Source organism: Coturnix japonica, chromosome 2, assembly GCF_001577835.2.
Source record: "Coturnix japonica isolate 7356 chromosome 2, Coturnix japonica 2.1, whole genome shotgun sequence".
NCBI classification, from domain to species: Eukaryota; Metazoa; Chordata; class Aves; order Galliformes; family Phasianidae; genus Coturnix; species Coturnix japonica.
Genome location: NC_029517.1, coordinates 127,772,176 through 127,787,372, shown reverse-complemented (window position 1 = coordinate 127,787,372; position 15,197 = coordinate 127,772,176). Strand labels below are relative to the sequence as shown.

Sequence of the window (15,197 nt, the reverse complement as noted above, 5' to 3'; positions counted from 1 at the left end):
AAATTAATTTCGTCATCTATGAATTGACAAAAAACACCTCTCCAAGATCTTAGTTAGCCAAGTAGTAGAATTTGTGCCTTCAAACTTCTAGGCATTTATGTCTTATCCAGTTACTGAAGCCTCTCTTAGAAAGAAGACATATTTTCGAGCCTGATGTAGTTCACTGGTTTTAGACAGCCAATTTAAGACAAGACAAATTGTACCCTGAATAACCTATTTCTCTGTATCGATTATAGGGGAGCCTAGAGAAGTAGCTCAGCTGTAGCCATGATCTGTATCAGTTAGATGAATTGTCCTCTGCTTGAATTTCCTTGTTTGTCTCTGCAGGGCCTTTATGTACAGCAATTAGTCAGCACTGCTTGTGAATTAGAGTGTGAGGTTAACTTTCTGACTGCACTGGATAGGTTTTCCAGTCAGATCTTCAAAAAACCCGAGATTAAGGAAGTCTGTGTACTGCATCATAAGTTAAAGCATGTATCCCATATCAGAGTTGTGTCTCAGGCCTGTGTGTCACACTTCAAATGGCATTTGCATTTCCTAGTTATTTTGGCATTGGTAAACTTTACTATTCCCCTGTTTCCCTTACACAAAGGAGGAAATGCCAATCTGACAGAAATAAAAAATCAAACATTGTGGTCCTGCTAATTTCAATAGTTTGTGGTGAAAATTACACACTTTAGATCTCAGATATAGAATGCACCTTATGTTGGCTGAGAGCTGCCTGGTATCTTATGTTTGGCCTGTAGAAAGAGAAGTCCTGCAGCTTTAAATAAGTCACTGTATTTATTCCAGTTATATCACAGGGACACTATGGATAAGTTTGTATCATCATATTTAATAAAGAGAAGCTTCACTCATTTATTTCTGTCAAATTGTCTCAAACTATCAGGGAATATTCCTGGATATATCATCTACTATATTTATTCTTGGCTTGAAACAAAATGATGTAGTACCTCCTCTTGTACCTTTATACTACCACACGTTATGTGATTAAAGCAACTTTCTAATCCTTTTCTCCTCTTAGAACAAACATCAAGCTATACTGCACTTCTTCAATGTTTTCCACTCTGAAGAATGATACATTAAATAATGCAGGTGATATTTACGGTTCACATAATGCTCTCCTGCAAAGAAAGCCTATAGAATGCTGTGTAAATATTTATTTTGAATGCAGAAAAGGAAATCTCCCATATATCACTGAAATCTTGTGCAGTGTCAAAAACAGAACACTTTTGATATGATGTGTGATTGTCCCAGGTACAACAAGGTGCTGTAATCCTAATTTCTTCTTGGTTTTCCAGTTCCACTTAGTTGAGGGAGCTGAGCCTCTTTGAAGAAGCATGCAAGGATTTAGGATCTCAACTCTTCTGCGTCTCTGAGCTTAGTTCCTCTGCAAATGGCTTAACCATCATAAGCCATCCCAAGCCATCATAATGGCTAACCCATCATTGTAGGCCAGCCCACTACTGCTTCCTCAATTGATCATGCATATCGGAAGATTCTAGTTGAAAATGACACGACCTAATTTGTTAATCCCTCCACTGCTTTCTAATGTCAGGAATTAAAGCATATCTTTAGTACAGGTTTTCCTAAAAACTTAAGTAGCCACAAAAATTCCAGCAGAAAAGGAAGTTTCTTAGACCACATTTTTACCTGAATTAACTCAAACTCCTTTATAGGCAACACATAAATTGCAGGCTGAGTAACTTTGTATTATATACAATAGTAGTTCCAGGCTTTACTTCAAAACAGAATAAATTCTGCCAACTGTTATATAGCATGGATTTATTCATTACTTAAGTTACTTGTATTAGCCATGTAGACAAAAGACCTTTAAAAAATGAATATATACTAAAGAAACCAATCTTTTCTATATAAGTGAGTGTAAAACTCCAGTTTCATAAAGCTTCATACAGTCCAATCATTCCTGAGTTTCATGATGAATGGAATGTTTCACCATGTATTTTGGCCAGTCCTCTTGCATTATGTACTTGTTGTATAGATTTTTTTTATAAAAAATGTGCTTATAGCCTTCCTTATTTCTCTCTTTATATATATATATATATTAATATATACTTCTCATATAAATCCTGTTTTCATCTTTTTTAAATGTTAAAATATTAATGCCTGATAGTCTCATGTAAATTCATGTTTGTCCTTCCCATTTTTTCTGCTTTTATTGTTTGTATGAAGTTAAGCAAACAAGTAAAATAATAATGCCTTTCCAATGAAGGAAACTGAAGTAATGGGTCTGTGTTTTGTTACAGAAAATGTGGGCAAGTTAAAGAAGCTAGAATATTTAAATCTTGCTTTGAACAATATTGAAAGAATCGAAAATCTGGAAGGTAAGATATTTCAGTGAACTAATTTGCTTTTTCTTATTGAAAAACTTGAGCAGAGGCTTAATGTAAGGAAAAGTGGAGTTACGCCCATCACTAAACATACTACCTTGACAGTCAGAAGGAGCTCCTTTGTGTGCAGTGTTTTGGTATTTCTTTGTATCCAGTGGTTTTTACGGTTGAAGTTTTGTCATTGTTGTTTCTTAAATGCATTTTAACTTGCTCTCCATGCACTCTTTATCAACTGTTGTCAGCTATCACAGTTCCATTCTTTAATACTTTACAAAATAGGAATCAAAATATAACAAATCTATACAGGATTATTATTGCCCCAGTTGTGCCAGGGTAAGTTTAGATTGGATATCAGGAAAAAGTTTACGGAAGGAGTCGTTAAGCACTGGAATAGTCTCCTCAGGGAGGTGGTTGAGTCACCAACCCTGGATGTGTTTAAAAACCGTTTGGATGTGGTGCTCAAGCACATGATTTAGCAAAGGGTTTTTAGTTAGGTTAGTGTGGTTAAGTTAGTGTAGGACTCATTTATCTTTAAGGTCTTTTCCAATCTGAGCTAGCTTATGATTCAGTGATTCTGTGCTTTGTTATGTAGCTTATCTAGAGCAAAGCAATTTATTTTTTTATTATTTTTTTTTAATTTTTATTTTTTTAATACTGTGCTGACTGTAAAAAGCATCTCTCATTATGGTGCAGCAGTCATATTCAGCAATCAAAAGTCTTACAGAAGAATGTTCTGCATTTTACAGAAGTTCCATTGTCTGGAGTATTTTTGTAGAGTTTTTCAGATTTATCTTTTTTTCTGTCTTTACGTAAAATTTTATCTATATTGTCTCTGTTTAATCATTTGGCCTGTCACTATAATTGCTTGTCCAAGGATTTACTATTTCCCATGAGCAAATCCTAAGACTTACAGCCATCCATAAACAGCATTCAATATTATTTGAATCACTTCTGGCTGTTGACTTATTTCCTTTTTCTTTCTTGATTCTGCTTGGTCAAGTTGCACTGTATATAAAATGCACACCTTGGCAAGGGGACAAAAAATACCTCTGCTTTGCTATGCTTTCTTTTGAATCTTATGCATGCTGATTTGAGAGAACGGTTTAAATAAAATCGAAAAATAAACAAATAGTTTCAGAAATATGTACTGCATTACTTATTTGGCAATTTGTTGAGAAATTTACATCTGTTTTCATGCCAGCAAATTTTAAGTTCCTCTAGCAGCCTGCATTATTTATTACTGTGATTTGTCATTTGCTTAGATGCCAGAAAGTTTGGGAGCGAGCGTTGCAAAAAGTGAGGTAGTTTTAATCCCCTAATAAATCATTTTGCATTGTTTATGCTCTTTCAGTTCCATTATGCATAGAATACTTGCCAAGTAGACCTGCAAAGGAAAAGAGGTGATTAAAATGATGAGCATAGAAGTTGAATTTGTTCTTAGCTGAACTTTTTTACTGTTAGGCCAAGGTTATGACTCATGAACAGATTATGATATAAGGAGTAGCCGATAAATTCTGGATCCAGATTTCCCAGACCAATTTGTTAGCAAATTAAGTGTTAATAATTATAATAAATGTTTCTGGCTAACACACCACTTTCTCACCAATTTTTGCAATTTAATCAGTGATAAAATATTCATGACAATAGCTGAGTCCATAAAGTGAAAATGTTCATCTCAACTCGGAGTGGATTTTCAGAAAACATTTTATCAACACTTTGATAATGTTAGTTAAGATTAACATTACACAAAAGTGAAACCCATAAGTTATCCTGCTTTTCTGAAGCAACTGGACACTCTTTAGCCACATGGAGAAGACTTAAGCTGAGGGTGGTACCAGGATGATCAGATTTTTAAAGCTGAATTTTATCTTGTCTGAAAATGAAGCATTCAATAGCTAGTATACAAGTTCAGACCACCAAGTTCTTATAGTCATGAAACCAAGAGTATTTTTTGTATTTTCCATTTTATCAAGATTTTTTTTTTCTTTCTATAAATATTCTAATCTCCTTTGCTTAGCTGTGAGTCAGTCTTCTACTTGTGGCTTGTAAAATATGTATCCTGACAGGATGATGTTATTATACAGAAGGCAAATGCAGGCAGCAGTTTAGTACCCAAGTGCATATACGTGTCTGTATCTTTGTGTGTTTCTGTGTTATGCTCATTTATGTAATGAACAAATTAAATGTTTTTTTGTTTTTATTTTTATTTATTCAAACAGGCTGTGAAGAGCTGAAGAAGCTTGACCTGACAGCAAATTTTGTTGGTGAACTGTCTAGTGTTGAAACCCTAAAATATAACATACATTTGAAGGAACTGTTTCTAGTGGGTAACCCATGCACTGAATTTGAAGGTTACAGACAATTTGTGGTGGCAACACTTCATCAGTTAAAAGTACGATTTTTATTGTTAATTCTATGAACAAATCAATAACCATCTCTGTTGACTCAGCATACTAATCCAAAACAAAATAAATGCCTTTGGTAGGAAAAAATAGGAATCTTTTTCTTGCTGCCTTTCAGGAAAGTCTGTTCTCAAGAATTTTGACTAAACCACAGTTATTTCTTAAAGTCATCTGTCATTTTCACTGGAGATGCTTCAACAAAGTTCCAAATGATAAATACACAGTATAGTTATGGCTTTTTACTCATTTGTTTTTATACAGACAATTTTTTATTTGTTATAAATAATATCATGATTTCAGAGAGTTACTGAGTTGTTGATAGTTTACTGATGTTATATACCGTACCAACAGTGTAAGGCAATAGAAGGGTAGAAGTTGACATGAAAATACACTATATTGCATCTCCTTTAAATAGATACGTTGAGATTGAGGTTCTGTGCAGAGACTAATCTAGTGATTTTCTGTCAATGAAAATGACCCCAACCACACACTCACACTTTACCTTGGACAGGCACAGACACTTACTTAACTTAAAGTAAGTAGATTCATCTCACTTTGTCAGCAGTAAATGAACACATTTAAAGAAATATATTTGTAATAGTTCAATGAGCTGAATCAAAATCAGAAAAAAAATAAAAGAAGGGGCTGATGGGACTCTTCCTACTCCACAATAAGACAAAGTAAAATGTGAGAAGATACAAAAGGCAACTATCAGGCACAAATACTTTTTCAGATCTAAATAGAAATTACTGTTAATTCTTTTTAATGTCCTGTTTCTTAAATTCACAAAGTTTCTATTTCATCAAGGAAACATCTGTTTTCTGCCAAGTTAAAATGCATCAAGCTTTTGAGTAACTATAAATACTGCTTTGGAGGTTTTAAATGAATCTTAAATTAACCTGCAGTTTAATGGATTTATTTGATTCAATGTGTTTAAAATTTCTCATGTGTTTATATGGATTTTTCTTCCCTTTTGGAAGTATTTGGATAGTAAAGAAATAGAACGTTCAGAGAGGATTCAAGCACTTCAACACTATCCAGAAGTGAAACAGAAAATCAGAGAACAGGAACAAGCTTACCTTCTCAGAAGAGCCAAAGAGAAAGAAGAGGCTCAAAGTAGGATGCATGAAAGGAAGGAAAGGAAAGAAAAAAAAAAGGAAGCTGAGCTTGGACTTGGAAGGTAACAGTAGGTGGCAACAGTTTTTAAGTAGTCGTCTAATCATCATTCTTCTCTTTCTTCATTAGCAATTTTGCTTTTCCTCCTGAAATACTGGTTGTGTAATTCTACCTGAAGTCTCATGTTTGTCTTAGTACTGATTCTAGTGGGATTCTAGCATTTATCCTCAAGCATTTTATGCCTACAGGAAAAATATAATTAATTATAAATGTCATTAATTAGTGACCTGCAGAAAGCACAGAAGAATTTTTGTATCTCCAAGCTAAATTGTCTGGGTGCCAAAATGGTATAGTTGATAGCTTCTTTCAGGAGGCTGGAAATTGTTATTTAAGGTAATACAATTGTTTCAGAAAAAGCTGTTCATCTTCATCTATAATTTCTTTTGTTGCAGACTTTATTAATACTAAAGAATACTAATACTAAGATACTAAGAATGAACCAAATTTGAAGATTTTTTTGAGGTGTTTAAAAGGTTATGGAAATGTTTACCCCTACACTTCTTCAACCTTATATTAATAAGATTAAGACAGCAGATGGACTTTTCTCTCAGTTTATCTTTCATTGTATTTGACATTCATCTTTAGTCCAATTTTAGCCAATAGAGTCTAATTTCCATGATTCATAGAATCAAGGAATCATAGAATGGCTTGGGTTGGAAGGGACCTCACGTATCATCAAGTTCCAATCCACCTGCCACAGGCAGCTGCTAGGTTAAACACTAGATCAGGTTGCCTGGGGCCCCACCTAAACTGGCCTTGAACTGAAAACTGGCCATGGGGCATTCACATCCTCTCAGGGCAACATGTTCCAGCACCTCACCACTCTCTGTGAGGAAACCTTCCCCTGACATCTAATCTAAATCTTCGCTCCTTTAGTTTAAAACCATTTTTCCTTGTTGTATCACTACCTACCCATGTAAAAATTTGATTTCATTCCTGTTTATAATCTCCCTTTAGATACCAGAAGGCCATAATGAGGTGTCCCTGAAGCCTTCTCTTTTCCAGGCTAAGCAAGACCAGTTTCTTCAGTGTATTGTTATAGGAGAGGTGCTCCAGCCCTCTTATCATTTCCATGGCTCTCCTCTGGATCCTCTGCAAAACCTAAATGTCTTTCTTATGTTGGAGCCCTGGGCACAGGAACAGTGCTCCAGATGGAGCCTCATGGGAGTCGAGTAGAGAGGCAATCATCTTTCTCCTGCTGTTGGCCATCCCTCTTCTGATGCAGCGCAGAATACCGTTGGACTTCCAGGCTGCAAGCGGACGCTGCTGTCTCATGTTAATTTTTTCATCTACCAGGACCCCTACCTACTTCTCAACAGGGCTACTCTCAAGGATTTCTTCTCCCAGACTGTATACACATCCAGGATTACTGTAGCCCAAGCTGTCACAGGTTAACTGAAAATCTACCTGCGTCCGTGACAGGGAGTCCAGCACACCCTCGCACTTAGCTTTGTTAAATCTCATTGGGTTCACAAGGGCCCACCTTTCAAGTTTATCAAGGTGCATCTAGATGGCATCTTTTCCTTCTGCAGCAAACTTGCTGTGGGCGCACTCAACCTCATCATCTATATCACTAATAGAAGATATTTAAGAGTACTGCTCCCAAGACTGCCCCCTGGGGTACACTGCTTCTCACCAGCCTCCACCTGGACTTAAAAACATTGACCACAACTATCTGGCTGTGACCTTCCAGCCAATTCTTTATCTACCAAATAGTCCACCCTTCAAGTCCATATATCCATAATTCAGAGATAAGGGTACGCTGCAAAACCACGTCAGAGGCCTTGCAGAAGTCCAGATAGATGGCATCAGTTGCCTTCCCTTTGTCCACCAAACCTGTTACTCTGTCATGGAAGACTACTAGATTGGTCAGGTGGAACCTTCCCTTGGTGAAGCTGTGCCTTCTGTTTCAGATCACCTGCTCATCCCTCATGTGCCTTAATGTGTCTTCCAGGAGGATGTGCCCCATGATCTTCCCAGGCTATTGAGGTGAACCTCACTGACCTGCAGTTCCCTGGATCCTCCTTCCTCCCTTTCTTATAAATGGGAGTGATGTTTCTCCTTTTTTTCCCTTACTGGGAACTTTGCCTGACAGCCACAACTTTTCAAGTATGATGGAGAGCATTTTGGCATCCACTTCAGCCAGTTCCCTTAGAACCCTGGATGCATGTCCATCATGCCCCATAGATGTGTACAAATTCAGTCTCATGAGACCACCTCAGACTTACTCTGTTCTTACAGTGTGTGGGAGTTTTCTCCCGCAGTTCCCAGCAAGAGTTTCAGGAATATGAGGTTCAGAGTTGTGTGAAATAGGAAAATCCTGACTGCCAGTGAAGACTCAGGCAAAGAACTTAATGAGTATGTCAGTCTTCTCCAAATCTGTTGTAGCCAGTTCTCCTTTGTCATTTATCAGACGATTTATGATCTATTTCACTTATCCCTTCTGACCAATGTACCTATAGAAACTCTTTTTTTCTATAACATCCTTTGACAAGTTCAGTTCCATCTGTGCCTTGGCTTTTCTAATCCCATCTCTGCATGTCAAGACAGCATCCTTGTATTCTTCCCAGGTGACACATCCCTGTTTCCACTGGTTATGCAACTTTGTTCTTACAGATCACAGCTGTATCATAAATTTAGTTTTCACTCTATATAGATAGCTTAGTGATAGGGGAAAAGTGACTTATGTTCAAAAATGGTACTTGAAATGTGTACGTAAAAAGCTGGTATCTTATAAATTTCTTATCATCTACTGCCTGAGGTAGGAAGTATTTAAACATAACAGGGACTGAAGATTTTCTTTCACCTGAAGGTTATAAGGGCATCTGACAGGCCTGCTGATGAAATTAACTTTTGAGCTATCTTTCAGAATTCTCAGATGGCTTGGCAAAATCATAGTATCATTTCTTAGATGAGTCAGTGAAAAGTATTGTGTCAAAATATTTTTATTTTTTATTGCTGCAAGGAGAAGAGCAGAATAAGTTATCCAAATACTTAAAATATTGTTATTGGTAGGAATTTATATTCATGTTGGAGTAATCAACCAGTGCTATTACTTTTCTTTTTTCAAACAACATTCTCTGTGGTTTTGTGTAGCCCAGACTCCCTACAATACAAAGAAAATCATCAGACAGAAGGAGAACAACAGACATGCAGAACTGCCGAAGATGATGAAGAAGACAGAAGATTTTGGGAGGAGCCAACACCATACACTCCAGAATCTAGATTAGAAGCTCACAGATATATTGAAGAAAAAAGGAAAGCTAAAGACAATATAAGGTATAATTTTTTTTTTAATGTATTTTGGGAACAGAAGATGAACAACTTCTTGAAGGCACAAAGATGAAGCTGGCATCTGCCTCACATTGAATACTGTCTCTACCTGTCCAGTTGTGCTTTAAAAATGTGAATAAAATATTCCGGTTGCTTAATTTTTTTTCATTTTCTATTTTTTATCTTACCCTTTATTTTGTTTTCCCTCAAACAGGGATTTTAAATATAATAATTTATCTTTCCAGCTTTTCCAGTGTTTGGATTTCAGAATTTCTACTGTTCTGCCATCTAACTCATGTTTGATATCATGTTCGACAATGAACACTGAGTGTCACACCTAAGAAGTTATTGTGTATGTAAATAAATAATACTACAAAGCATTTGCTCAGTTTTAGATGATGCTTTTAATGTTCAGTTGGACACCTGATATAAATTGTTTAGTTTCTGAGATAAGTTGTATCCTTAAGATCCAGAACCAGGTAACATCTCCTTTCCATTTTGCTATTCAATGTAAAATATGAAAATGTGAAATTATGAACTGTTTTTCTTTCTATTTTGTCTAGAGGGTCAAAAACGAGAGAGAAGCCTCTTCCAAAGCTGGTCACTGCAGAAGGAAAAATTCTGAATGTCAATATGCCTAAGTATGTAAGGAAGCAATGCTGTGAAGAATTTAAAGAGGCTATTTTTACAGTTGATTTAAACCACTATTTTGAGATGTTTGACTGTACAAAAAATAAGAGAAATGACAAATTCTGATAAGTAGTATTGATTTCAAGTGGGGAAAATTACTCTTAAAATTATACTCTGATGCTGGAAAAATAGCTTTCAGTCAGTAAAGTGTTAAAGGTTGTTAATTTATATCTTGATATTTGAAAACTAAAGATTTATTTTTGTGTAGAAAACTCCTTTTCTTCCCTTCTATGGTAAATATCTCTCTCCAACAGCATCTTGCTAATAGTGGAAAAAGTGTGACTAAAATTTGACTGTTGAAGACAGATGTGTATAAGTATCCACTTTAAATGTGGAAATTTATGTGTAAGTACTATTTTTAACAAAATCATTCCGTCTTCAGATGACAGATATAGACCTGGCAGAATTGTGCAGCATATGTAATTCACTTCTATACATGACAACACATCTCTTTTGATACTAAATGAGGTCTCTAGCAATGGAGACTTGAGTCTTCAAAGGCAAATGGATTTCAAGTTCTGTTTTGAAATGAATTTTCTGGAATATGGGCTATGTGTTACCATTGATTTCACTGGAAACTGGAACCAAGCCTTGTTATGTTAACAGAAAACAGAAGACAGAGAATTGCTCCCTTTTAAACAGCTTCCCAAACTACGTTTACAAGATCCTATGATCAGTAAATGGCCTTTGAAGGGAAACATACCTATCTGCTGTTCTCTGAACAAGTTTTTCCAAATTAAGACTGGTTTAACTGCAAAAACAAACAAACAAACATACAAAACCCCAAAGAAAGTACTTTTCATTGGCATGAAGAATGCTTTTTTAATTTTGGAAATTTATAAACCTATGCAAATTTAAGGGATTTGAAATCTTACATTGCAGGGTCAATGCACAATTTTCAATGATCTAGGTAAAATTATAAGTAATAGCAGAAAAGCTTGTATTTATTCAGTCTTGATGGGAATAATCTTGTCATTGTTTTGCTGTACCTTTCTGTAAAAATGTATTGACAGAAAACAAAAAGCATGATTTCCTGGTTCAAAGATGACAAACCTTAAATAATTTAAATCTTATGTTAATAGAAAACATTTAGAATAAAGCTCAAGCTATCTAATTTCAAGAAAAACAGTCATCTAGAGTTAACTGTTAGCAGTCCTCCAAAGTTTTGGTTTTATTGCATAAGTCTTATGTCCAGAACAATATCCAGGCTTATCTGTTGCTGAATGGTTATCAAGAAGAATGGATGTATGCTACTCAGAAAAGAAGACTATTTCTCTTCCTCATTTCTACCTAAGTTTTCACCTCGAAAATTTTACAGTTCTGTTTTTTTTTACCTTTTGTGTTTTAGTGCATTTTCAAGATTTTAGTTGTAGTAAGAGAAGGAAACGTGAATGGGGAAAGAAAAAAAAAAAAAAAAAAAGTTGTTTATACTGTTTTCAGTTTTCTTTTCAAAAGTATGCATAAACTAAAAGTTCCTTAAGCTTTCTTCCAATTAGTCTGTGTCACAGTAGAGGAAAGAGTTTAAAAGCATATTTGCATTTTTATTGTTAAGAGATTACAGACTGTTAACAGTTTAGCATTTTTTTTATTAGATGAGCCCAAAGTATCTGAGGATTCTGATGTCACTTTCAGTGTTTCATCAGAGTTCGTAGCTGTAGACTAGATCTCCTTATAGTAAAAGTGCAGGAGTTGTTTTAAATGTATCACTGGTGAGATTTGTTTATAAATTGTAGAGGTTAGCCAGCAGATCAAAAACACACAGTACAATCTACTGTCTGTTTTTTAACAAATATGACAAAGCTTGTAGAATCAAGGATATTATGCAATATATATTTTTTTTTCTTTACAAATGCACATGCAGATATTTATGCTACAGGTAACTTGCATGAAAAAAAACCAAACCATGCAATTATTATTTTTATTAACAAAGCATGAAGCTAGAATTACTGGGTTTCAGGCTGTTCATGCTTTTCATGAACTGTTTTTCTATGAAGATATCTATAAAAAAGACATTTTGCCAGCAGATGTCTCTCTTTCTGCACTGACGAACTGATCTTATCTTTAACCTTCAGCCCAAGTTTTGTTTCTTGGGGGTCAGGTTGGGAGAACAGAAAGTGAATGTAAGAGTGACTTTAGCTCAAATGTCAGTATGTCAATAATTTTACTACATGTGAGGAAAATTTGAAACCATTTCTAAAATAATCATGTCACATGATCACTATTATGTCACATGATCACTATCGCTATCATGTCACATGATTATTTTGGGGTGTTTTTATTTACCTGAAATTGCTAGTAGTTGAATTTGAAGTTGGTTCATAATGTTTGCTTATTCAACCCAGTTGATTCTGATGGTGTGTCTTATCATTACTATTAGGCTTCATTTCTCTTTGAAAGATGATGAAGAAAACAATCAGTTCATCTTGGATCTTGCTGTTTACAGGTCAGACATTATGTATTTTTCCACTCCATTTTTGACATTTGCAAGTTCTAATACGCAGAATTCCCAATGTACTCTTTTTTGTAATAGGAATTTCAATAGGAAAACAAATAATACAGGGAGTCATAGAATCAATCTTGAAGCCTCTGTCAAAGAACTGGAAGTGTATAACTCAAAGACCCTTCAGATTGATTGAATGAGCACTGTGTCTTAATTGTCTTTTTTTTTTTTTTTTAATTTACATCTTTTGCAGTCTACAGACAAGTTTCCTCCACACTTGTCCCTTTATAACTATGTAAAATCCTTTCCATTCATTCACTGGCAGAATAAAATTGTAGGAAATAGGATTTTTTGACCATTTTCTGGCCCTAGAAGGTCTCCGGTACAGTTCACGTCCTTCTAGTTAAATTTTTCTTGGAACAAGGTAGGATAGCCTTGTCCATAGTGCTTATTGGAAATAGTCCATGGTTTATGCTATTTCCTAAACTATGACGGAACATTCTCTGGAAGAAATTTGGCTGAAACTGACCAAAATATGGGAAGGAAACCTTATAACTCTATTGTAGTATATACTACTAAATATTTTAGTGCAATAATATGGTGGATATTGTGTAGTAGTCTGACCTTTTCTGTAAGAAATGAAAACTAAAAAGTTTGAAAATTTCACCTTAGAAGTAACATTATAAGTGAAGTGAATTAAAAATTTGCCAGCCAGCAATAGTAGAAAAATACTTCCACAATTTTAATTATCAAGTAAGCAAATGTTCATGTTAATGTAAAGCAGTAAATCAGTAGAAAAACACACAAACACACAAACTTCTCACTTTCCACAAAGACCTTGAAGTACTGGAGTTCTACAATATATGTACTAAAAGACTGATATTGTGTACTTGGCAGAATTTAGACACTGTTTTATCTGATGTTTTGTGAACACATAGGAAAATTCATATTTTTCTTCCAAAAACCATTCCACTAAATCCAAGTAATATTTTATTTATCTAAAATTGAATTTTGTAGTTTCCAAACTGTCAAGTTATTACTAAAGAGTTAAATAATCTGAAATGCTTATTTACTGATTAGTATTGTAAAATTTATTAATTTATATATATTTCATTTTGAAGACATCTGGACACTTCTCTGCTTGATATTGATGTCCAGCCAACCCACATACGAGTAGTGGTGAAAGGAAAGGTTAGTTTTTTCTTATTAAATTCATGCCAGATCAATGCTTAGTATTTATGATAATCATTCAGTGTACTTTGTAGCTGACTTACAGTAATTATCAGTTTGTGTGCACATATGTAGAAAAACCATTCTTTCATACTTGCATTATTTTGAACCATGTATAAACTGTGGAAATCCTAACCAGAAGAGGTGCAAATGCTGAAATGAAATTCCATTCTCACTTTCTCTCCTTCTCACTTTTTATTTCCATTATAGTGTACCATAAATCACTTACGAGAGCTTATTAGTTGCCCTAGGCTATTATTTAGCACTTTCACAATCTGGAATTCATAGCTGACAGAAACAAATGGATGTGTATTCCTTTGAAAGAGTGTTTAAAATGTCATTTTACTTTTCTCCCTCCTCAGTGGTTGTATTTTTATCATAAGTTTTTGAAAAATTTGAAACATTTATATTGTAAAAAAAAAGTCCATATTTATGACTTTACCAACTGCATAAATAAAATTTCAGAATTAATTTAAATCTAAAATAGTCTAGATAAGCTTTCTCATCTGATTGCTAATGCAAGTCAAGCATCATTTTATAACATTTTTTATTTATAACATTTCAGAAATGACAGCAATTCAGGAATATAAATATAGCTATTCTTGTTAGTAAAAGCTGTTTAGCATGTTAATCATGTATTAAGATTAGTAATACTATATTTAAAGTCAGAGGATTTAGACATACACTGCTGTAAAAATCAAAGAATGTGACAGTTATTCATATGTGTGTGTCCTATCCAAGTTAAAAAAAAAAAAAAAAAGAAAAAGGTTATTTTAGTATTATAAACTTCAACTGTGTCTTCTCACAGGTATTCCAACTTGTGCTCCCTGAGGAAGTAAGGCCAGATAGCAGCTCTGCTAAAAGATCACAAACAACTGGTCATTTAGTTGTCAGCATGCCAAAGGTATGTAAAATAATCTGGTGAGGAATCGCAGAAAGGTATTTAAATATTGTGAGTACATTGGGAATGTTTCTGAGTTAAAGGTAATAACTAGCTAGCTAACATTATTCAGAATATATTTTGCAAGCAAGGAGCATTCCAGAATGACAATTTAATCATAGGGCCAAAAAGTATTATTTAGGATTCCCTTAAAGAACTCTTAAAGAAATTAAGTATTAATAGAACTTTTTCCAGCATTTGCAACATATACAGCTTCTTATATATGAAAATATCTTCCAAAATCTGTCATGTCTAAATGAAGCCATGATGAAGAAGCATTTTTAAAAGAACTGAAAAAAAGAAGCCTATGTGAGATAATAAAACCAAATGAATTTTTAAAAATTTGTATGGCCCACATATGTATGGAAATTACATTTTTTGTGATACAAATCTTTCTCAAGTGCTTTCTATCCATACAAATCATATGAATATGAAAATAATGTATTCTAAGTAATATAATGAATAATATTTGGGAGTAACTGTAAGGCCAAAACAATTTTTCTTTCAGAGCTTTATGTTTGAAGTTATCAACAATATTTGATAGCACTAAGTTTTTATTGTAAACTTGATGTTAATTCATTATTTCAGGATGAGCGGAAAGACAGTTCATGCAACTCCTTTTCACTTTGTGATGAGAACAAACCTAATGACAATATTGCGCTACATTTAACATTTCTGTTCCTGATAAATTATTA

At 34.4% G+C, this 15,197-nt stretch overlaps 1 protein-coding gene across 1 annotated transcript in view; it reads left to right on the top strand.

The window, feature by feature from the left end:
• Positions 1-15,197, top strand: part of LRRC6 (leucine rich repeat containing 6) — a 28,325-nt gene that overhangs the window by 2,597 nt on the left and 10,531 nt on the right. The window contains exons 3-10 of the mRNA XM_015856370.2: positions 2,268-2,345; positions 4,571-4,743; positions 5,734-5,933; positions 9,026-9,208; positions 9,766-9,843; positions 12,270-12,335; positions 13,454-13,523; positions 14,371-14,466. Of these exons, the coding sequence (XP_015711856.1) occupies positions 2,268-2,345; positions 4,571-4,743; positions 5,734-5,933; positions 9,026-9,208; positions 9,766-9,843; positions 12,270-12,335; positions 13,454-13,523; positions 14,371-14,466 (944 nt within the window). The remainder of the gene's footprint in view (positions 1-2,267; positions 2,346-4,570; positions 4,744-5,733; positions 5,934-9,025; positions 9,209-9,765; positions 9,844-12,269; positions 12,336-13,453; positions 13,524-14,370; positions 14,467-15,197) is intronic.